This window comes from Lynx rufus, unplaced genomic scaffold (genome assembly GCF_022079265.1).
Source record: "Lynx rufus isolate CCGP_SWC_20201006 ecotype Redwood Valley unplaced genomic scaffold, mLynRuf1.p SCAF_6, whole genome shotgun sequence".
Classification (NCBI taxonomy): Eukaryota; Metazoa; Chordata; class Mammalia; order Carnivora; family Felidae; genus Lynx; species Lynx rufus.
Window position 1 is genome coordinate 142,813,190 of NW_025814878.1, and position 21,470 is coordinate 142,834,659.

General features: G+C 44.0%; 4 protein-coding genes and 1 pseudogene across 8 annotated transcripts; 3 read left to right on the plus strand and 2 right to left on the minus strand.

The window, feature by feature from the left end:
• The first annotated feature begins 56 nt into the window (after positions 1-56).
• Positions 57-11,800, plus strand: LOC124529236 (uncharacterized). The gene is made up of 6 exons (XM_047103069.1): positions 57-1,210; positions 6,377-6,431; positions 6,577-6,886; positions 9,668-9,783; positions 9,940-10,098; positions 11,308-11,800. Exons 1-6 carry the CDS (start codon positions 804-806, stop codon positions 11,719-11,721), a joined length of 1,461 nt encoding a protein of 486 aa, XP_046959025.1. The 5' UTR covers positions 57-803; the 3' UTR covers positions 11,722-11,800.
• On the plus strand, positions 6,567-7,545 carry LOC124528505 (histone H4). The gene has a single exon (XM_047102140.1). It carries the CDS (start codon positions 6,580-6,582, stop codon positions 6,889-6,891), a length of 312 nt encoding a protein of 103 aa, XP_046958096.1. The 5' UTR covers positions 6,567-6,579; the 3' UTR covers positions 6,892-7,545.
• On the minus strand, positions 9,052-13,676 carry LOC124528490 (histone H2B type 1-C/E/F/G/I). Its single transcript, XM_047102127.1, has one exon. It carries the CDS (start codon positions 10,047-10,049, stop codon positions 9,669-9,671), a length of 381 nt encoding a protein of 126 aa, XP_046958083.1. The 5' UTR covers positions 10,050-13,676; the 3' UTR covers positions 9,052-9,668.
• Positions 13,677-13,935: 259 nt separating this feature from the next.
• On the plus strand, positions 13,936-19,280 carry LOC124529237 (histone H2A type 1-E-like; annotated as a pseudogene).
• LOC124528452 (histone H1.3) lies at positions 16,115-20,290 on the minus strand. Of its 5 annotated transcripts, none has more exons than XM_047102080.1 (3): positions 18,209-20,290; positions 17,655-17,769; positions 16,115-16,710 (listed from the first exon to the last, which is right to left on the minus strand). In XM_047102080.1, exon 1 carries the CDS (start codon positions 20,245-20,247, stop codon positions 19,579-19,581), a length of 669 nt encoding a protein of 222 aa, XP_046958036.1. In that variant the 5' UTR covers positions 20,248-20,290; the 3' UTR covers positions 16,115-16,710; positions 17,655-17,769; positions 18,209-19,578. The 5 variants fall into 5 exon arrangements, with proteins under 5 accessions (XP_046958036.1, XP_046958040.1, XP_046958039.1 ...); XM_047102084.1 differs by having other exon boundaries at positions 16,115-16,284; positions 16,426-16,481; positions 17,655-20,290; XM_047102083.1 differs by having other exon boundaries at positions 16,115-16,284; positions 16,426-16,710; positions 17,655-20,290.
• Between the last annotated feature and the right edge of the window lie 1,180 nt (positions 20,291-21,470).

Sequence of the window (21,470 nt, forward strand, 5' to 3'; positions counted from 1 at the left end):
CTTTTCTGGGAAGTGCTGAAATACTACAGAACTCCTGAGACGTTTGTTTCCTTACTTGCTAACCCTTAAGGTAGCCTATTTCGAAGTTTCCTATTGTAAAAACTGGACAACTCCTCCCGGTACTCCCACACAACGGTCAGATGAGTTTAAGATGTTACATGTCTAATGCCTGGAGGTTTATGAGACATTACATAAAATGCTCCTTCCAATTGCAAATGCACAAGCCATTCGCAGTAAACCAAGTGGCAATTCTCTGAGGTCGTAACTTCGGGGTGTAGGTTACGTATATAACAACGCTAGTCATCGAGAGCATTATCTGTATGTTGAGATTGTTTAAAAGCGCAGTGTATACACATGTACGTAATTATATACACTCTGGTCAAAGTTGCGGCCGCAAAGTCAAACACGCATGAAAGAAATGAGAGAACAAAGGAGACATCCCTGACCAATCACATATCAGGGCGGGCTTTTCGAATTCTGGGGCGGCCTGAATTCCCGCTGCAAAAAGTTGTGCGTTTGCGTCTTTTCACACAAAAAGGAAATGAATGAAGTCCGCTGAAACGCACGAAATGAAACCTCGGTTTTATGAACTCAATTTAAAGTGCATTAAGAAGAAATATAAACTGGAATAACGTTTGATTCTATATTCAAATCTTACTGGAAATCCAATCATTTCTCGGAAAGGGAACCTGAGAACCAATTAGATCACGGCGCGGGACCTGCGAGCCACACTGATCTCTCCTATAAATAGGGTCAGAAACGGCTCTTCGCTACTCTCCGGTTTCCTTTTCTGTGTAATTGTCATGGCTCGCACGAAGCAGACGGCGCGCAAGTCGACGGGCGGCAAGGCCCCGCGCAAGCAGCTGGCCACCAAGGCGGCCCGCAAGAGCGCGCCGGCCACCGGCGGCGTCAAGAAGCCGCACCGCTACCGGCCCGGCACGGTGGCCCTGCGCGAGATCCGCCGCTACCAGAAGTCCACCGAGCTGCTCATCCGCAAGCTGCCGTTCCAGCGGCTGGTGCGCGAGATCGCGCAGGACTTCAAGACCGACCTGCGCTTCCAGAGCTCGGCCGTGATGGCGCTGCAGGAGGCGTGCGAGGCCTACCTGGTGGGGCTCTTCGAGGACACCAACCTGTGCGCCATCCACGCCAAGCGCGTCACCATCATGCCCAAGGACATCCAGCTGGCGCGCCGCATCCGCGGCGAGAGGGCGTAATTCCCCAAGGCTGTTCCCTCCGGACTTTGAAAAAGGCTCTTTTCAGAGCCCCCTACTTTGTCAAAAACTGTTGTAACGCTTTCTTTCCGGCTGCTCCGTTGGTGAAAGTAAGTTTCTCTTTTTCAGGAATACTCTGAAACTGTATTAGATGGATCCACCGGTTTTTATAACAAGGAATCGGTTTTGGATTCATAGTAATTCTGTGTAATGTGTAACATTCCGTTACTTTTTCAAACTGCAGTTATTTGATGAGGGCACAGAATGGCTTGTAGGTATTAAAGATCAAAAGGGATACTATTGTTGAGGAGATTTCCCTCTTTACATGCAGCCTTTTATATCCTTTTGGGGTTGAAAGAAAAGAGCAACGTTTACGATTTCCATCCTCAGCAGAGTCAAAGTCTAGGTGAATCAAGTGAAATGCATTATTTCTTTTTAATGGATCTCCAGCCCACTGGATCGGCCCCAGTAGACTAAAAAGTAAATACAAACATGGTTCCTTTTGAGGTGGAGAAATTGGTCTTCATGCCATTACATTATATGTTATCGAAGTGTCAAGTTCAAAATAATAAGCTGTCTCATTGTGAATTATTCTGATATATAACCATGAGTAAGGGAACATCAGGAAGATGAACCTGGTTCAAAGCAATATAGGACATTATCAAGATCAGCAATAGTTCAAGAAAGTGAAGGAAACTAGGACAGTCTCCCCACAATATTCCTCTTTGACATAAAAATTGGGGGCTAAAGGCAGTTAAGCAGCAATGACAGAAAAAGTGTTGTGGGCCCTTCCCCTTTTCCGCCTTGAGACAGGATATAAATTCTATACTGGAGACTCTTAAAAGCCCAGAGAGGGACCAGAGGAAGCCGCAGACAAACCTTACTGTTAGCTTCCTCCCATATACCTACCTTGCCATGGTTTTCGGTCCTTCCAGGCCTAAAACTGCCTTCCCTTGTCCAGTCATTTCTCCACACATTCTTTGTTGAAGATGGTGTGTAAGCTGCAGTGCTAAGGTACCTCTTCCAAGGGTTCTTCCCTGGGTTTCTCCCATGTGTACGTGAAATAAACACGTTAAGAAACTTCTCATTGTTTTTATCCTGCTAATCGGTGTTTTGTAAAACGGGCCCCAGCCAAGAACCAAGATGGATAGAGGAAAAACTCACCTCCCTTACAAAAGAATGAGGACTGGAATAAAAACCAAAAGAGCAAATTTAGATCCAGAAAGTGTTATTATTCTACAGCACAATTACAACCTTTAGATGATCTTTTCTAATGACATAATTTTCATCTCCAACTGACAAAAATCACTGAAATTATCAACATCCTACAAGTTACGTAAATTCATAGATTTTTCACAGATACTGGACCCTAATAAGCAGTCTAACAGAAGCACATACCCATGAAATAAATTAAAAAAAAAAAACAAAAACACTGGCAGGCCTTTTAAACTACGCTCATATGAGACAATGTAAAGAAACGCAGTCTATCCCTTTACCTTAATTAGATATTTGGATATTTCTTAATAGGTTTCAGATCTGTTCTGGTCTGTGACCAGAGTCTTTCCCTTGTCCTCAGTGACCTCATGCCTGATGATGAATGTGCCTTCTCATTTGCACTTTCCACCTCCCTGCTTACCAAGGATTTACCATGACACTGAGGGACTAGTGTTGAATTTCCCAGGCCTAAAGAAGTAGAAAGTACCAGCAGCTCTGTGACACCCTGTTTATCTCCAAGTCAGAGCCACACGACATCACTTGTTTAACTTGTTTCACGAATGTGAAATTGTGATTCAAAAAATATAAAATAAACATGTGACACAGAGAGTACTTAAATCGTCAATGACTGAAAAGGGTAAATGCTCTGAAAGGTTCAAAGAATATTTAAGAAATTAGGGTATTTATAAACAACTTAACACAGAAATCTTGGAATAGGATTATTGAATGAGGTTAAAACAAAATTAATAATGCCCAAGAAGCCATAAATCGTTGGAGTTAGAGCTGTTCCACCAGACAGAAAATACTTACAGCTCTACCAAATAAACCCCTGCTGAATTTGATACATTCAATCAATAGTAAATAGTGAGATGATCAAAGTCCATGGTCCTGCAATTCTTGTGTAGTCTTTAACCTTTTATGATACTAAACATCATGGCCCATGCTTTTGTTCCCTATTTCCAAGCCCCAGATAAAGTGTCGCATACTGTGAATCCTTACTGGAAAGAAATAAAAACATAGGACCTGCAAGATAAATTTCTATGCAACTGAATGATGTGACTCCTTGACATTGTACTCATTAATCAAATACACAGTAGACACTGTAACCTTTTATTGTTTCTAGACTCCAAACTGATTCACCTGATTTTCTTATCTGTCTCTCTTGGTCTTAGGTTCCAGAAACAGTAAACCATTCTCGGGCCTTCGTTTTCATGAGATGCTTTTACATTTCCACAGTGATTACTTTGCTTCTAAAAAAAAAAAAAAAAAAAAAAAGAGATTCTACATTCTCTTGTACAGAAGCTTAAGCTCTTTTGAACTATAATTGCATTAGCAAACATTTTTGGATGTTCTCTCTCTCAAAAAAAGTATACTTTTGGAAAAAAAATGTTAGCATAGAACTTCAGGAAGTCTCCATCAGCCCGCCCTTAAAGAATTCTAAGGTTGACAATTTTTCGAGTTACCCCTCTTTTCTTGCTTTGATGGGTAATGTTTTCTTTGGCAAGCCTGTGTTCGCTCCCTAACATGATTTTATTTTTTTTTATTTTTTTACAATGCTTCATTTGAGTTTGGGGCCAGTCTCTGGGCAAGTGTATTTCTTAGAAACACAGATGGCCCTTGAACAAGGTTAGGGGTGCTGACCCCTTGCATAGTTGAAAATCTGGATAAAACTTTTGATTCCCCAGAACTTAATGACTAACAGCCTACAGCTGACCAGTAGTCTTACGGATAACATGAACAGTTGATAAACGCATACTTTGTATATTGTATTAGATATTGTATTCTTATAATAAGGTAAGCTAGAGAAAAGAAAATGCTATTAAGAAACTAGTATTTGCAAGTACATGGATGGAACTAGAGGGCATTATGCTCAACGAAATTAGTCAGAGAAAGGTCTCATACGACTTCACACATATGAGGAGTTTAAGATACAAAACAGATGAGCATAAGGGAAGGGAAGCAAAAATAATATAAAAACAGGGAAGAGGACAAACTATAAGAAACTCTTAAATATACAGAACAAACAAAGGATTGCTGGAGGGGTTGTGGAGGGGGGATGGGTTACATGGGTAAAGGGCATCAAGGAAGACACTTGCTGGAATGAGCACTGGGTGTTGTACAGAGGGGCTGAATCACTGGAATCTACTGAAATCATTGTTGCACCGTATGCTAACCAACTTGGGTGTGAATTTCAAAATAAAATTCAATAAATAAATAATAAATAAATAAATAAAATTATTCCTATAAAAAAAGAAAGAAAATCATAAGGAAGAGATAATACATTTGCAGTGCTTTATTGTGTTTACTGAAAAACAGTGTGCATATAAGTGGATGCATGCAGTTCAAACCCCTGTTATTCCAAAGTCAACCTTACATTGAATTTCCACCATATTTCAAAGCGCATGATGGCAAGGTTGGGTGAAAAATCAAGAAGCAGAGAGGGGCAAGGAAGAATCCTGGAACAGCGCTGCCTATGGAAAATAATGCAAGCCACGTACGTTATCTTAAATTTTCGACTGACCACATTTTACAAAGTGGAAAGATGCAATCATTTTAATAATACATTCTGTGTCATCCTAAATCTCCAGATATAGTTGTTCCAATCAATGTAAAAACACGAATAATGCAATATTTCCATTCCTTTTTTCATCCTAAATCCTCTAAACTGGGTGTATATTTCATTCAATCTGCTACTAAATTTTGCTTGGAAATAACTTGATTTGCATTTCAATACCATAAACTTTACTGTCGGCAAATTGAGTTCACATGTCCACGTTGTTCAAACATACGCCAAATTTTCCAATAACTGAACAGAGTAATACCTCTTCAATTTAAATTACTTAATCTTAAACATTCAGTCCCTCACAGCATTAGACACATTCCGAATTCTCAAAAGAGGATGCAGAGCACTTTATCAGACAATGCTTTCTTAAAAGGAATTGTGTTTGGGGTGTGAAGGTGGTGATGGAAGCTGGTGGTTACATGGGAAAGTATATAAATTTAAATGTAACCATGGAAGGGTAGCACTGACCTCGAAAAGCGAAGATTTGCCCATACATAGATATAGAGGTCATTAGGAAGAAAAACAAAAACAAAACCAAAAACAAAACCTGAACATAAATCCAGATTACAAAATACCAGATTGAGGGATTTAAGAATATGGAGGGGCGACTGGGTGGCTCAGTCAGTTCAGAGACTGACTTCTGCTCAGATCATGATTGCAGGGTCCGTGAGTTCCAGCCCCGCTTGGACTCTGCTGACAGCTCGGAGCTTAGAGCCTGCTTGGGATTCTGTCTCCCCCTCGCTCTGCCCACCCCTGCTCATGATCTGCGTCTCTCTGTCTCTCAAAAATAAAAAAAAAGTTAAAAAAAAATTAAGAATATCGAGAAGGAAGGCAAGCCCTGGGGCAGGAAGACAGAATTTTCTCGGGCAAAGTGGCCGTCCCTGTGTCTCACACTGGACCTGACATTTACCCTTTGACTGCCAAACCATCTTTGTGATTAACATTTCCACCCTGAGGAGGAAGAACCTACAGTGAAAATGAGAGAACACAAGCCACAAAGCAGGACGTGGGCCTCAGAAGGTGAAGTGCAGGGAGTGCAGGCCGCAAGCCAGGGGACAGGCCTCCCCATGAAAAGCCCCCACCCGTCACACTCGTGTTCGTGTCAGGCTGCGGACTGCAGTTCTTTTCTCGCTCCCTAAGACCATCCTCCCAACGTCACTACTTGACCTCGATGTAAAGTGGACAAAACTGCTTGAATGGGAGGACAGAAGGGAAACACTCCAATACATTTCAGACATGAGACTAGAATTCAAACCAATGCCGAATTTCGTCTGCGACTTGCCCGAGGTGTGTAAGGGTCCTCACAGTTCAGCCCGGAGAAGCAGATGTTAGCTTGACAGCTGCCATTATTTCGGTCCGTTGACTGGCCTGAGACGTTTCCTTACAGGCCCTTAAAAAGAGCCTTCTTGCGTCTCCCCGGCTACGCGCGGCCTCGCGCACTTGTGGGCGGGGATAAACTCGCTGCCCCGCCCCCGGCCCCGCCCCGGCCCCTCCGTCCCTGTTCTCAATAAGGTCCGCCACAGGGTTATAAATGAGGATTTCGTCGCTATGTAACCTAACTTCGCTGCTCTGTTTTACTGACCGAAGGACATGTCTGGTCGCGGCAAAGGCGGGAAGGGCCTGGGCAAGGGGGGAGCCAAGCGCCACCGCAAGGTGCTGCGCGACAACATCCAGGGCATCACCAAGCCCGCCATCCGGCGGCTGGCCCGGCGCGGCGGCGTCAAGCGCATCTCCGGCCTCATCTACGAGGAGACCCGCGGGGTGCTCAAGGTGTTCCTGGAGAACGTGATCCGGGACGCCGTCACCTACACGGAGCACGCCAAGCGCAAGACGGTCACGGCCATGGACGTGGTGTACGCGCTCAAGCGCCAGGGCCGCACCCTCTACGGCTTCGGGGGCTAAGACTTTGCGTACGAGAAGTGAATTCTTTGCCAACCCTAAAGGCCCTTTTCAGGGCCACCTATCTATGCACTAGAAGGAGCTAGCGACGCTGTTTATTTCCTTTTCGTGGGAACTGAGGTGACAATATTTTGCGATCTGAGTTCCATGACTTCCGTATAATTCAACCATGTTTACTCCTTGTCCGGGGGCATTAAACATCAAGGCAGCCTTTAAGGTTTATGTTCACAGGCTGTGTCTACGGGTTTTTCTATTTTTGACACGTGCCCACACTTTAAGTTGCAATCCGTTTATAGGCATGTCCCAAGCATGAGATTGTACATTTTTCAAATCCAGTTGCTATCTGGAAATAAAGCTTGAGTATGAACTGGAGGAAACACCATTAGCCTACTCTGTTCGAGGAAAAGCAAAGTGAGAATGCCCAGCTACTACTTGGTAACTAGGGGGAAGGGTTTGATGTGAGAAGCTTAGACTGAGCTGTAGACTGCAGCCACCTATAAGCAAGCCTCCTAGGTGGCACGTGGGGACTTTTTCGCCCCCTTTCTCCCTCATATTTGGATTATGTAAAATGATTACCAATAAAATGTATTTAAGCCACAATGATTTGGGGGTTTGTCTTAACCTTGTCACATCTATTCCCTGATATTCCATAATAAAAGCAGCAATGTTAAGTCCTCTCACAAACCCGCCGGTGCCTCCTTTAAAGCCAGAAAGGGAGCTACACAGACACCTAGCCCCGTGCTAGGGCTCAACCACCTGCAGTGTTTTCTGATGTCCACACTTACAGAGGAAAGGGGGAGGAGGTCTCCAAAATAATAACCAGGCAAATTGTCTTCTCTGTCTTCACTTCAAGAGAAGGTCACTGGCAGTAGCCTAATTAAAAGCACTTCAAGGTATTTGTAGCCTTTCCTTTGTCTTTACCTCTTAGCATCAATTCCTGCCTCCAGGCAAATTGAACTAGAGTAATGAAGGGACAGGGGAAAGGAGGAAAACCGTTATGTTGGTGAACTTTCTTTGGGTTCTTAGCCTTGATTTTTCTTGATGGGTCCTGTGATGGCCTCGTAGGGTGTCCGCCAGGATTCCCCCTCCTAGTGCTCACCCTTGTGATTTAGCCCCCTTGGGTGTGGACATGACTTGTGACTTATTTCCAACCCACAGAGTACTACAAAGGTGACTGGATGTAATTTTTCTGTATATGATTATTGTTAACTGACGTGTATGTTGTGTAATATCTATCCTCCTTGACTTTAGCATGCTGGCTTTGACGGACCAAGTATCCATGGCAGCATGCACAAACGCCAAGAAACCCAGGGGCTCTTTAGAAAGTGAGGGAGGCCTAAAACCAAAAGCCTACAACCATTCAAGCCAACAGCCAGCAAGAAAGAAAATGAATTCCTCAGCCCTACAAGCACAAAGAAACAAATTCAGTTAAGCAGTGAGTTTGGAAGATGATATTTCCCCACGCAAGCATCCAAGAGACCTCTATCTCAATAACATCCTGATCTAGGACTCACCTAAACTCTGCCCAGACCCACAGAAACTCACATTGTACATGTGTATTGTTTTAAGATAGTAAATTCAAATGAATTTTTGTGCAGCAACAGCTAATACAGTTAGCTAACACACTTAGCGTCTTCAATCAGTGTTCCATCTAAGATAACATAACATGAACTGAAACTGCAATCATTATCTAATGGAAGACATACATTTTAAAAAGGAAAAAAGGGGGGGGAGAACAAACCTATGATGGGAATATTCCCTTTGACAACTGTGTAACCCCCTTCACACGTATCTCCAACATAAGTATACATAGGTCATGCCTTGCAGGCTTCCCTAATACCAAGCCTATGAACAATGACGTGCTCAACAGCAATACATCTAACTCATTTTACTTTCAGCAGCACAAAAACAAACCGTCTACTTTTCCATAATTAACACATGAAACCCAATGATTTTCATCCATATCTTCTGTGATCCCTGCATACCTAGATCTTTTCTTATTTTTGTTTCATTTTAGTTTTTCTCTGTCTAAATGAATACAGAACGATACACCAAAGGCAAGAAAAGAAAAACCATGTAAAAGTGGATCAAAATTAGGGTTTAGGAAAATGATTCAACATGCTGTGCAGTTGATTACATCAATAACATACAGGCAAAATAAAATGGATGATAAATTCATTTTAATGTACATTTGAAGAATTGTCGAAACGGTCTACAATAGATGCTATGATTAAATTCTGCAGTTCAGTAATACCCATGCCTAATTAAGATCTATTATGGGATGAATGACATTCAGAGTTTGGTGTCCTGTGCAAAATAATTTCTCATTGCACGAGTTGGCCTTTGTGAAATACATAGAATTATGTTGTTATAATGTGGGCATCGTAATGAAAACAAATAGCCAAAGTACATGTACTTAAGCACAGACAACTATAAGTTACAGCCACCCAGTGTGAAATTATTTTAAAGTCTAATGATTGAACAAAGGACCAAGTAAAAATTTAAAGAAACCACACAAAAACTATTCTTTCAGGGCTTTCGCCAAGTTCCTACTATACACATTTCACATAATCTACGTGGCTCTAAAGATTAACATAAGTTCCAATAAACATCTCATACTATAACAGTTCTCACATCTTATGGAAACAGCTCTGTAAAAAGACAAAACATGCTTTTAAAGCCAGCTGAGGAACCTTGCTATTACAACTCTTTATATGCAAAAGTGAGTGGCTCTGAAAAGAGCCTTTGGGGTTCGGTAAGAGGGCGCTTACTTGGCGAGTCTACTTGGAGCTGGTGTACTTGGTGACGGCCTTGGTGCCCTCGGACACGGCGTGCTTGGCCAGCTCCCCGGGCAGCAGCAGGCGCACGGCCGTCTGGATCTCCCGGGACGTGATGGTCGAGCGCTTGTTGTAATGCGCCAGGCGCGACGCCTCGCCCGCGATGCGCTCGAAGATGTCGTTGACGAACGAATTCATGATGCCCATGGCCTTGGACGAGATGCCGGTGTCGGGGTGCACCTGCTTCAGCACCTTGTACACGTACACCGAGTAGCTCTCCTTGCGGCTGCGCTTGCGCTTCTTGCCGTCCTTCTTCTGCGCCTTGGTCACCGCCTTCTTGGAGCCCTTCTTCGGGGCCGGGGCAGACTTCGCTGGCTCAGGCATGATAAACAACACCAAAAGCAGAAAAGTTGTGACCAACAAGGAAAAGAGTGTGGGGGGGGGGAATCCCCAGTATTTATATCACGTATATGCAAATGAGGGACCAACAGTCTGAATTTTGATTGGACCAAAACTGACCAATAGATTAATAGCATGTAAAAGCAGCGTTGCAAACCTGCTTTTTTTATTGGACTAAAAAACTAACTCTTCCAGAGCATCCAATAGGTTAATTTACAATACCGCTTTATGGCTCAAAGTGCATTCACCGAAAATCAAACAAAAAAGAAAAAAGAAAACCTCTCAATAAAACCTTATTTTAAATTATGAAAGTAGAAACTTTCGAACTGGCACGCGAAAACGAGGGAAGGAAATTCTATTATATAGCCCAGTACAGTCCTAACTACTGCTCCTTTGGGTTTGTCATAAATTATCCAGGACACCTCGGGTCTCTTCTCACAAGAATCATGATATGCTAAATGATCATCATTAAGATATGTTGTAAAAGACTCTCGATCACCGCCATCTTTTTCAAGTTTCAGCACTGCAAACGTTTTCCTCAATGCTCACCCCATTAGACCCCGACTGACATTTTAAATGCATTAAAACCAAACATCAGAGTCCAATCACCAGTTTGAGGCAAATACGGTATTAAAAAGAACGAGGGGCTCCAAGACATTGGAATTTTAACGTGCGAATCCTGAAATATAAAATTCCTTATGTGTTAACATTATGTCCTAGACCATACTGGAGTGAACTAGATATTTGCTGTAAATAAAATGAAGTGGAACTCATGAGATATTATACAGTGGGATTTTCAAATAGGATAGGAAATACCTTCCGGATGAAAACGAGATAACTATGCAGAAAATGGCGGATTTTTTAAAGAGAAATTCTCAAGTACTGTCTTGTTTCAAGAACACCGTACTTTGTATAGACAAACAGAAGAAAAATTCAACAGAATTATTTACGAGAATTATGGAGTTTGTCGGTCCTATTTGTTGTGTGCCAAGCATCACAAGGGAAACAAATAGCTTAGTGATTTTTTTTCCCCCGAGGGGGCCGGGAACAAGTCGGTTAATTGAAATTAACCAATCAGAAACTAGCACGGATCAGATGAAACCAATGCTAAATCTCAGGGAGCACTTCCGGAATGGAGCTCCAGTTGACTCACCGGGATTGCCCACAATCCAATCAGAGTGATTCTCCCCCTGTATAAATGCAGGGGCGAGCTCTTACCCTGGTTTCCTGACTTTGCAGTTAGGCCATGGCTCGCACGAAGCAGACGGCGCGCAAGTCGACGGGCGGCAAGGCCCCGCGCAAGCAGCTGGCCACCAAGGCGGCCCGCAAGAGCGCGCCGGCCACCGGCGGCGTCAAGAAGCCGCACCGCTACCGGCCCGGCACGGTGGCCCTGCGCGAGATCCGCCGCTACCAGAAGTCCACCGAGCTGCTCATCCGCAAGCTGCCGTTCCAGCGGCTGGTGCGCGAGATCGCGCAGGACTTCAAGACCGACCTGCGCTTCCAGAGCTCGGCCGTGATGGCGCTGCAGGAGGCGTGCGAGGCCTACCTGGTGGGGCTCTTCGAGGACACCAACCTGTGCGCCATCCACGCCAAGCGCGTCACCATCATGCCCAAGGACATCCAGCTGGCGCGCCGCATCCGCGGGGAGCGGGCGTAAACTTGATTTCCTGATTCTGTGCCAACTTTGAACCCAAAGGCTCTTTTCAGAGCCAACCACTTTGATCTATAACAGATGCCGTGACACTTAAACAAGTAAGTTCCGTTGCTAACCGAGCTCAAACTTGTAGCAGGCCTAAAAGACATTTAGGGCTGTCTTAAATTAAGCTCTCAAGCCTTGGGTCTCCTGAAGTTTTCCTAGTGTGTTTAGTTACATGGTTTTACTTTCAAACCCTTATTTCTCCGTATGTTGCATAGGTCTGACAGGTTTCGCTCTGGCTCTCGGATTTATGGGTTTTATTCTAAACTTCGAGTATGGTCTGTTGCACGTTTTTGGTATTGTGACCGTTCCCTTGCCTCTTCCATCCTACAGGCTCTTTGACTTTTGCAACGTTACTTGGCGCTGTTCGAGGGGTGGCCCGTTGTGTCTTTGGGGGCCTGGGCTGAGCCTTCAAGGCTTCTGGTTATCTATTTCTCCCAGGGTTCACCGTGTTGAACTTATAGAATCCCAAGCCCCAGAACCCTTGGTCGGCACTTACCAGAATTTGGGGACCCAACTCACTAGCAACCGCCAGACCTTTATGAAAGGTGATCAAAGATCTCCCCCTAAGCCTCTTAAGGGGAGCCAAGGCTTGGGTTATTAGCTGGAGCACAAAAAAGAGGGTAGCGTTTCCTGAGAACTTCTTGCCGTCTATCCTTCCCGGTATATCTACCAGACTAAACAACCAAGAGCGGTTTGGGTGGGTCTCAGAAAGTACCTCTGGAAATGAACGTAGGAATGAGGATCCTTTCAACTGACGCTTTTTAACGCAGGAATGAAGATCCTTTTAACTGACGCTTTTTTTTTTTTAACGTTTTAAGGAATTTCTACACCTAAGTTGGGGCTCGAATTTACAACGCAAAAATCGAGTTGCATGGTCTATTGACTGAGCCTTTAACTGCCATTCAAAAAGGCACTTTTGGTTTTCCTAAATTCTCTATCTTACTCTCGATTTAAATCTTATGAGACTACCTCATATTTATCAGTAAAACATGACAATCCTTTGGAAGCTGGAGAGTTTTCTTAAATTATTCTGTTCACTGCCTATAAGAAAATGGTTTGATGCTTATTAAACAGATGTTCCTTTTCCATGAAAATAACAGGTTTCTCAATTTCTAAACCGGTAACTGAATAGAAGGGAAATCAGGAATTCTGTTCTAAAACCGTTCAGGGAGTTATTTGGAAATGTAGAAGGATGTTTACAATTGGGATACACATACTACTTGAAAGGATTTCATCTCTCATGTATTTAAACGCTTCGGCAAATTTGAGTTTGAAATAGGAGAAGGTATCCTTAACTATAGAATTGAGAAGCTTCTATCAAAAAAAACCAAAAACTTTTAATGGACTGTTTCACCTCAAGGGTCACTAAGGAAAGGGACTACTGGGGTGGTATACTTAACATTGACAAAGCTATACATAAAGTGCACAGACAAGTCAGCCATCGTAAAAAGTCCTAGAGGTTTTATAGAAGAAATTTTTGTTCTTGCAACTCTTTCAGACATTGAGACTTGGGGATTTGGGAATAGGGAACTCTAGATCCATATGGAAAAGAGCTTAGCTATCCATAGCTAAAATCAGTGGAGTGTTTTATATGTGTCATGTTGGATAAAGGCATTCATATTAGAGTGTGGTTTCCTGCTTCCTTTGAAATTCTAGCACAGTGAGTTTTTTAATCTGTGTTCTGTCTCACCGGATGTTGGTCATCAGGATATGAGGACCCAGTGGGCACAGAAAACATCTTTTTAGGTCATTAAATCCACCAGAATATGTAGAATGGTCCTTCGCCTGAACAAACCCTCAGAAAACTTCTTAGCTAAATTGGAATTTTAAAAAAATTATCGCACAAACAGATTACTGTTTACTACAGTCCTGACTATAGAAATAAAACATCAGGGGCACCTGGGTGGCTCAGTCGGTTAACTGAAGTCGGTGTCCAACTTCGGCTCCGGTCATGATCGCTCGGTCCATGAGTTCAAAGCCCCACATTACGCTGCGTGCCAACAGCTCAGAGCCTGGAGTCTGCTTTGGATTCTGTGTCTCCCTCTCTGCCCCTCCCCTGCTCGCACTCTGTCTCTCTCAAAAATAAATAAACATTTTTTTAAAAATGGTAGAGTTTGTGTAGTTTTCATATACAATTTTCCTGAGTAGAAATAAATTTATTGAGTGGTTACAATGGGCCAGAAGTCAGGTATAAGGTTCCACAATGTAAGAAAAAATAGTAGTACTTGATATCAAATTGCTTTTAATGAATTTTTATTTTATTGGAGAAAGATCACAAATTATGACTCAGGTCACATTTCATATGTACCTACTGGTAATTAAGTCGTATATGCATTTCGGGTTTATCTGGTTGCCTGAAACTACATCACTTTTTTTCACTGTATAATCTCCGAATGACCGGGAACTTTCTCTCATGGAAATGATAGCTAAATCAAGACAATTCAGAAATTTTATTTCATTTTGCATACACTTCCTACCACAACTGGCAGCAGAGGGATATTGATTTTTTATATCTGGAGATTTTTTTGCCATGAAAGCATTATAAATATTTTTGGTTTTCTTTTTGTAATAACCCCAACACCTTCGGCAGCATAGCACGAGTCAGAAAGTAAGGGAGGTAATACCTAAGTCAAGCCATGGGGAAGAGGGGCATAAAAGGGGCAGAGAGATTTATTACTCTTGGCTTCCTTCATAGAAAGACAGAAAATAAAATTTCTAATTCTGATGAATATCTGGGGATAATCCCACCTATTGGACAGGATTAAAAACTCAGTCAATTAAAATGAGATCTCGCCTCACACTTGGCAGAATGGCGAAAATCAAAAACACCAGAATCAACAGGTGCTGGCTAGGATGTAGAGAAAAAGGAGCCCTCACGCACTGTTGGTGGGAATGCAGATTAGCGCAGCCACTGTGGAAAACAGTACGGAGGTTCCTCAAAAGGTTAAAAATAGAACTCCCTTAAGGCCCAATAATCACGTTACTGGGTATTTATCCAAAAGATTTTTTAAAAAACACTAATTCAAAGGGGTATAGGCATTCCTTTGTTTATTGCAGCATTATTTACAATAGCCAAACTATGAAAGCAGCCCAGGTGTCCATGGATAGATGAATGAATAAAGTAGATGTGGTATATAGACAATGGAATATTATTCAGCCATAAAAAAAGAATGAAATTTTACCATTTGCAATGACATGGATGGAGCTAGAGAGTATAATGCTAAGCGAAATAAGTCAGAGAAAGACAAACACCATATGATTTCACTCCCATGCGGAATTTAAGAAACAAAACATGAACAAAAGGGAAAAAAAGAAAGAAAGACCAACCAAGAAGCAGACTCTTAACTATAGAGAACCAACTGGTGGTTACCAGAGGCGGGTGGTAATGGGTTAAATCGAGAATGAGGATTAAAAAGAACACTTACAGGGGAAGAAAAAACAACAAAAAAACCTTAGTCAATTAAAAACACAAACCTTAGAGTAGTGGAAAACCATGACTGAGGCCCTAAGGTGTAGTTTAATGAGAGAAAAGAATAGAAGCATTATAAATTTGCCATTGATAATAATGGCACCCAATTGTTAAATGTCATCAAAGCACATTATCAGAGGCTAGACGTGTTAATTAGGGGAATTCATTCAAGGAGATGGAACTTGAAATGGAACTGGGAAAACTCTCCTAGGCAGAGAGGAGAGAATGGCAGGTGAAGAAAGTTGTTTAAAAAAAGAAAAAGAAAAACAAAAGAACAAATGAGAAGGCACTGAAAAGAAAATGTGAGTTGTTATTAGTGCTAGTTAATGCAAGCAGAAAGTATTATTATGAAAAAAAAATTGACTGCAAAGTTCCCACCTAAACCTAAGGCAATGGGAAGCCAGTCACCCTATGCATAAGACAGATCACAGAATGACCAGAATTGCAGAGTTCGGGGCTGGAGAATTAGGACCCTGGGTGGGAAACAGTAGAATCATCCCAAGCCGGAGAAGATACAGAGAGCATGTGAGAAAGGCGGAAAGATCACTTACCGAGACTCTAAATAAACATCAACCTGATTTAGTGACTGAGTGACAGGAACAATTGGGGCCTCAGTACAGTGACAGGAATTCAGTGTGCTGCCTCCCATTGTAAGAAGTCAGGCAATTATTAAGCAGAAGGAGAAAGTGGTTACTTCAGACTGGTCCTGAAAATTGTATTTATATTGATTGATTGATTGATTGATTGACTGGTTGTGTGCTTCTGAGAGAACTACTCACAGGGGCTCCTGTCTGATGTTTGCCATCTGTAAGTGTCAATCTCTCAGGTTTTTCTAATCCTGGGCTTTTGCAACAATAACGGACAGACCACCTTGGTTCACCAAGAGAGCATCAGAAACCCAAGCATAAGCATTTCAAGAGACCCTCAAGGGAGACCGTCCCAGGGACATGGTCAGTGATGAAACACGGTGACTGGGAATGAGCTTCCTGTTCCCTCGTCCTCTGGGTGCAGAACACTAAGACAGCGGTGGTCTTCCGTACCCAGGACGTTAGCTGTAACAAAAATTGGGGGAGATGGGAAAAGATTTAAATAAGTTCTGATGCCTATGAAAACCCTGTCCTGTCCCAGGGAAAGGAATCCGAATACGAATATACGGAAACCATAGAAAAACTAGGACCTTGATTAAATCATACTTAGCTGTGTCTGAGGCATTCCAAAGGGCTTGTGAAGTAGTTAAGTCACAACAGGCCTGAAACAGAATTACAATAACTCTACTACCTTCTGGACGAGGCTGAAAATGAAACCAAGAACTCCACTCCCTTTGTAGCTGATACAATACATGGGGCACACGACGAAGTAGAAACAAAGAAACTTGTACTTGAGACCCAGGTCCACCGTTCAGTGACAAGCCAATTCTGGGCAGAACATCCTTCCAAGCCACAATTTTCTTTTTCTTTTCTTTCTTTTTTTAATTTATTCTTCAGAGAGAGAGAGAGAGAGAGAGAGAGAGAGAATCGCAAGCAGGCTCCGCACTGTCAGCACGGAGCCCAGCCCAGGACTCGACCTAACCTGAGCTGAAACAACAGCTGAACGCTTAACCAACTGAGCCACCCAGGCACCCTCAAGCCACAATTTTTTTTTTAAGTGAAACCAGCATTTTAACTATACCTATTGCAAAAGCCTCATAGGGAGGTGGAGACAGAGCGCCCTGTAAACTGTAAGGAACTGCAGAGACACTCGTAGTCATTTTGACCACTCACTGAATGCCCCGTGCTGGCCTCATTCTCTGATCCCACCTGGCTCTGCATCAGAAGTGAGCTCTCTCATCCTGCGTTCGAGAAAGCGCACGGGTCTCTTGCCACTTCTCTTTTCCGATCCATACAACCTCTTGTCTTCAAAAAGATTCTTTTGAGTCAATATGTCACATTCCCCCATTTATCCAGATCTCATCCTCAAACAAGTCACTGTCATAAAGAGTTTGGGGGGCTCTTTCTGGAAAGAAGAAATTATGAGCTGCAGCTGTGATTCGGAAAAGTTGAACCCCTGCTTAGAACAGCTAGGAAGAGGGGCGCCTGGGTGGCTCAGTCGGTTGAGCATCCAACTTCGGCTCAGGTCATGATCTCGCGGTCATTGAGTTCCAGCCCTGCGCTGGGCTCTGTGCTGACAGCTCAGAGCCTGGAGCCCGCTTCGGATTCTGTGTCTCCCTCTCTCTCTGCCCCTCCCCCACTCACGCTGTTTCTCTCTTTCAAAAAGTAAATAAACATTAAAAAAAAAAAAGAACAGCTAGAAAGATACTCTCGGATACATCCCCCAGGCCTGTTTTAACAAAGTTTGAAAATAATAAATGTTAATAAGCTATTAAGCCGTAAGCGTAGGGGAGGAAGGCTGCAAATCAAGAAACAAAGTCAAAAGGGACTTGAACCTTGAGTAATCTGTGCCCACTGGAGATGTGATCAGCGGTATCTGAGTTCTTTCCTGCTATGGACTCTACGGACGGTCTGAGGAAATCTGGACACCTTCTCCATACTTAAAGCATACTGGATAAGAAAGCGACATTAAAATGCAGTTATCAAAGTGTATTTCTTTTAAGGATGTGTATGCAATGATGTGTTTCATCAGGGACACATCAAATAACAAGGGGCACCAGGTGTAATGATGAATGTCAGTGCCAAGAGCTCAGAGGAGTGCAAACATCATTTCAAAATACCTTCAGTACTTGAAACTGATAAGAAAACGTCTGTGGTTGTCATTACTGGAAAAGCCACAGGCACTAGCAAAATGCATTGTGATTAGTTGCCTACACACATAATTGAGGGAAATGCCAAATTGCATGTACTCCTTGAGAAAATAAAGATGTTTCCCCATCCACCTTTACAGCCCCATAATGATCAGATTTTTGCCAAGATTTCCCAGCAAAATTAAGTGGACTTCCTTGAAATTAAATAAGTAAATAAATAAATAAATAAATAAACCCACCTCGGCCCTGGTGGAAGATCAACCCATGTAGAATCCAAATATTTTGCTCTGGTCACCGCAACTCCAACTCCGGGAACTTTCTAACAAACCACGCAGACTCCCAGAGATTTTTCTTTTATTGCGTTTCACCCTTTCTATTCTTTCATTACTCGGCATAAATATTCAAACCAACCATGCCTCCCTGGGACCTCTCAGCAATCCAGGGGAAGGAAATCTGGCAGAGAGGATGAATAACAAACCACCAGAGAAGACTTTCACCCTTTTTAATGTTCCTTAGCCTCGGGGTGCTAAATAATTATTCGGCTTTAGAGGAGAATAGCGTGAATAGTGCCCCAAAGGAGGCCTCAAACTAACCAAGGGGGGAAAAACAAAAAAAAACAAAAAACAAAAAAACAAGATTTTCTACTGCTCCACAACATATACAAGCTTTAATGTCAACCTCTAACTGGCGCAGTATTTTTCTACCACTGGAGGCCCAGCAAGTCAAGAGTACCTTCTGATTGGCTAACTCAGAACAACATCTGCAAACCAATGGGAAAGAAACATTAGGAAACATCCAGTGACTATAACAGCCCCTTCTTCAGACCGGCTTTTTACACAACAGCCCCTTCTCTAAACACGTGTGGGCGCGGGAAGCAGGGCGGCAAGGCTCGCGCCAAGGCCAAGACGCGCTCGTCGCGGGCCGGGCTGCAGTTCCCGGTGGGCCGCGTGCACCGGCTGCTCCGCAAGGGCAACTACGCCGAGCGGGTGGGGGCCGGCGCGCCGGTGTACCTGGCGGCCGTGCTGGAGTACCTGACGGCCGAGATCCTGGAGCTGGCGGGCAACGCGGCCCGCGACAACAAGAAGACGCGCATCATCCCGCGCCACCTGCAGCTGGCCATCCGCAACGACGAGGAGCTCAACAAGCTGCTGGGCCGCGTCACCATCGCGCAGGGCGGCGTCCTGCCCAACTGCTGCCCAAGAAGACCGAGAGCCAACACAAAGCTAAGGGCAAGTGAGGAGTTACCCACTCACGGTCCCTGCCCCAAACAGTCCAAGGTTTTTCTCAGAGCCACCAAACTTCTCCTCGAGAACTGTAGCCCTAGTGACAAGAGCTTACAGATTAGAATTGCAGGGAGAGGCGGCAGGTCCCTCTAGAGAGCCACTGAATTCGAAAGCCGCGGACCAATCACATGCTCCGGCGGGAGTATTGAACAAGAGAGGAGGAAGTAAACTATATAAAAAGGCTGACGACGGATGAGTGTTAAGACGAAACAGAAAAACATACAAAGTACCTTAAAGATACCAGTTAAGCTCTTCCACATGAAATAGTTGGGTGGCTCTGAAAAGAGCCTTTGAGAACTCGGAGGCAGGACATGCCGCTACAACCTTCACTTCTTCTTAGGCGCAGCTTTCTTTGCCTTTGTCGCCTTAGGCTTGGCAGCTTTGGGCTTGGCCGCTTTGGGCTTCGGGGCCTTGGCCTTGGCGGGGCTCTTGGCCGCCTTCTTCGGTTTGGCCGCTTTCACCTTCTTCGGGCTCTTGGCCACTTTCTTGCCCGCAGCCGCCGCCGCCGCGGGCTTCTTCGCCTTCTTCGGGGTCTTCTTGGCGCTCTTCTTGGGGGTGCCGGCCCCTGCGGCCTTCTTGGCTTTCTTGGCCGCCCCGGCAGCCTTCTTGGGCTTGGCCGCGCCCGCCTTCTTGGCTTTGGGCTTGGCCTCCCCGGACGCCGCCTTCTTGTTGAGCTTGAACGAGCCCGAGGCGCCGGTGCCCTTGGTCTGCACCAGGGTGCCCTTGCTCACCAGGCTCTTGAGGCCCAGCTTGATGCGGCTGTTGTTCTTCTCCACGTCGTAGCCGGCGGCCGCCAGCGCCTTCTTGAGCGCGGCCAGGGACACGCCGCTGCGCTCCTTGGAGGCGGCCACGGCCTTGGTGATGAGCTCGGACACCGGCGGCCCGGACGCCTTGCGCTTCCCGGCGGCAGCGCCGCTCTTCTTCGCCTTCTTCTTTACAGGTGCCTTCTCTGCGGGTGCGGGCGCCACAGGAGCGACTGGCGCGGTCTCCGACATCCTTCCGCGTTGCCAACTAAGACAAAAAGTAAACTCAAACTGTCAGGGCGGCGCGTCTCGGAGGCCGGCGGCGGGGGGTTTATATAGCGAGTGGCTGAGTGATGATTGGTTGCCTGCGCCGTGCGCCGCGCCGCTCAGAAGGGCTCCTCCGCTCTGCAGTGTGGCTGTGTTTCTTTCCCCTTAAAAAAGAAGAAAAACGTAAGAAATCTGGGCATGAAATAATTAGAGATTTGGGGGAAACGGATCCGAGAGTGTTCAGGCTTCATCCCTGCCTTATTTGCTATCCCTAGTTTCAAAACCAGTACCCTGAAACTTTCCCGATTCCCCCAACTCTCTTTAAAACTTCGGTCAAATTGAGACAACTTTCAGATTTTCCTTAAAAATACTATTTCTCTCTGTTCCCATTGCACGTCTGTCTTCCAGGACATGGATCTGCACATTCTTTTCTTTGCAAATTTATATAAGTAATCTCATTTTTATTCGAATATACAAGGAAAAACGCTTTTTTCTCGGGAGCAGTAGCACAACTCTCCCGCAGTTGTTTGCACTAAGCCCTGGGAATTGGCAAAGGGATAGAAAATTCTGCGTACAAGATGGATAACTATTTTTTTTAATAGAATCTTTTTTAAGTCTTTGAGTGACCAGTGTGTAAACTGGATTTGATCCCCGTATTTGGGGGATTTAAACATTTAAGGAAGGATGGGGGGCGAGGTGGCTCCATGGGTTTTCCAGATAAACAGTTCTTAATAGCAGCTTTCCTAAAATAGTACTATAATAGGTTTTTCAGACCTAGGATCGGCATTATAGATCAACTGCAAAGAGGAAAAGAGAACCATGAAACAATAGAATGGCGGGTCTACATCATATGAGTTGAAGAATAGAAAGTTACCTGTTTATATCCCATCCGTCTCCTTGAAACTAAGTTATTTAATGACAGACGGCCTAAGATTTTTTAACTCCAATATTTAACATAGAATTTTGTACATGTTTCCTGTATTTCAAAATGAAATTTAAAGTGCGAATGTTATTTGACTCTTTTTCACCATTGCAAGTAGGGACACAAGATTAGAAAGAAAAAAATGTCATTGAAATCACTTTCTGCACTTTCATAATTCTCCCTGGGCTTTTGACTAACAGACTATGAACTACGCTGTGACAACCTAACTTACTTGGCTACCTATGCCCACCAAAGGAGTTGAACAAACATTTCACGGCAGGTACGA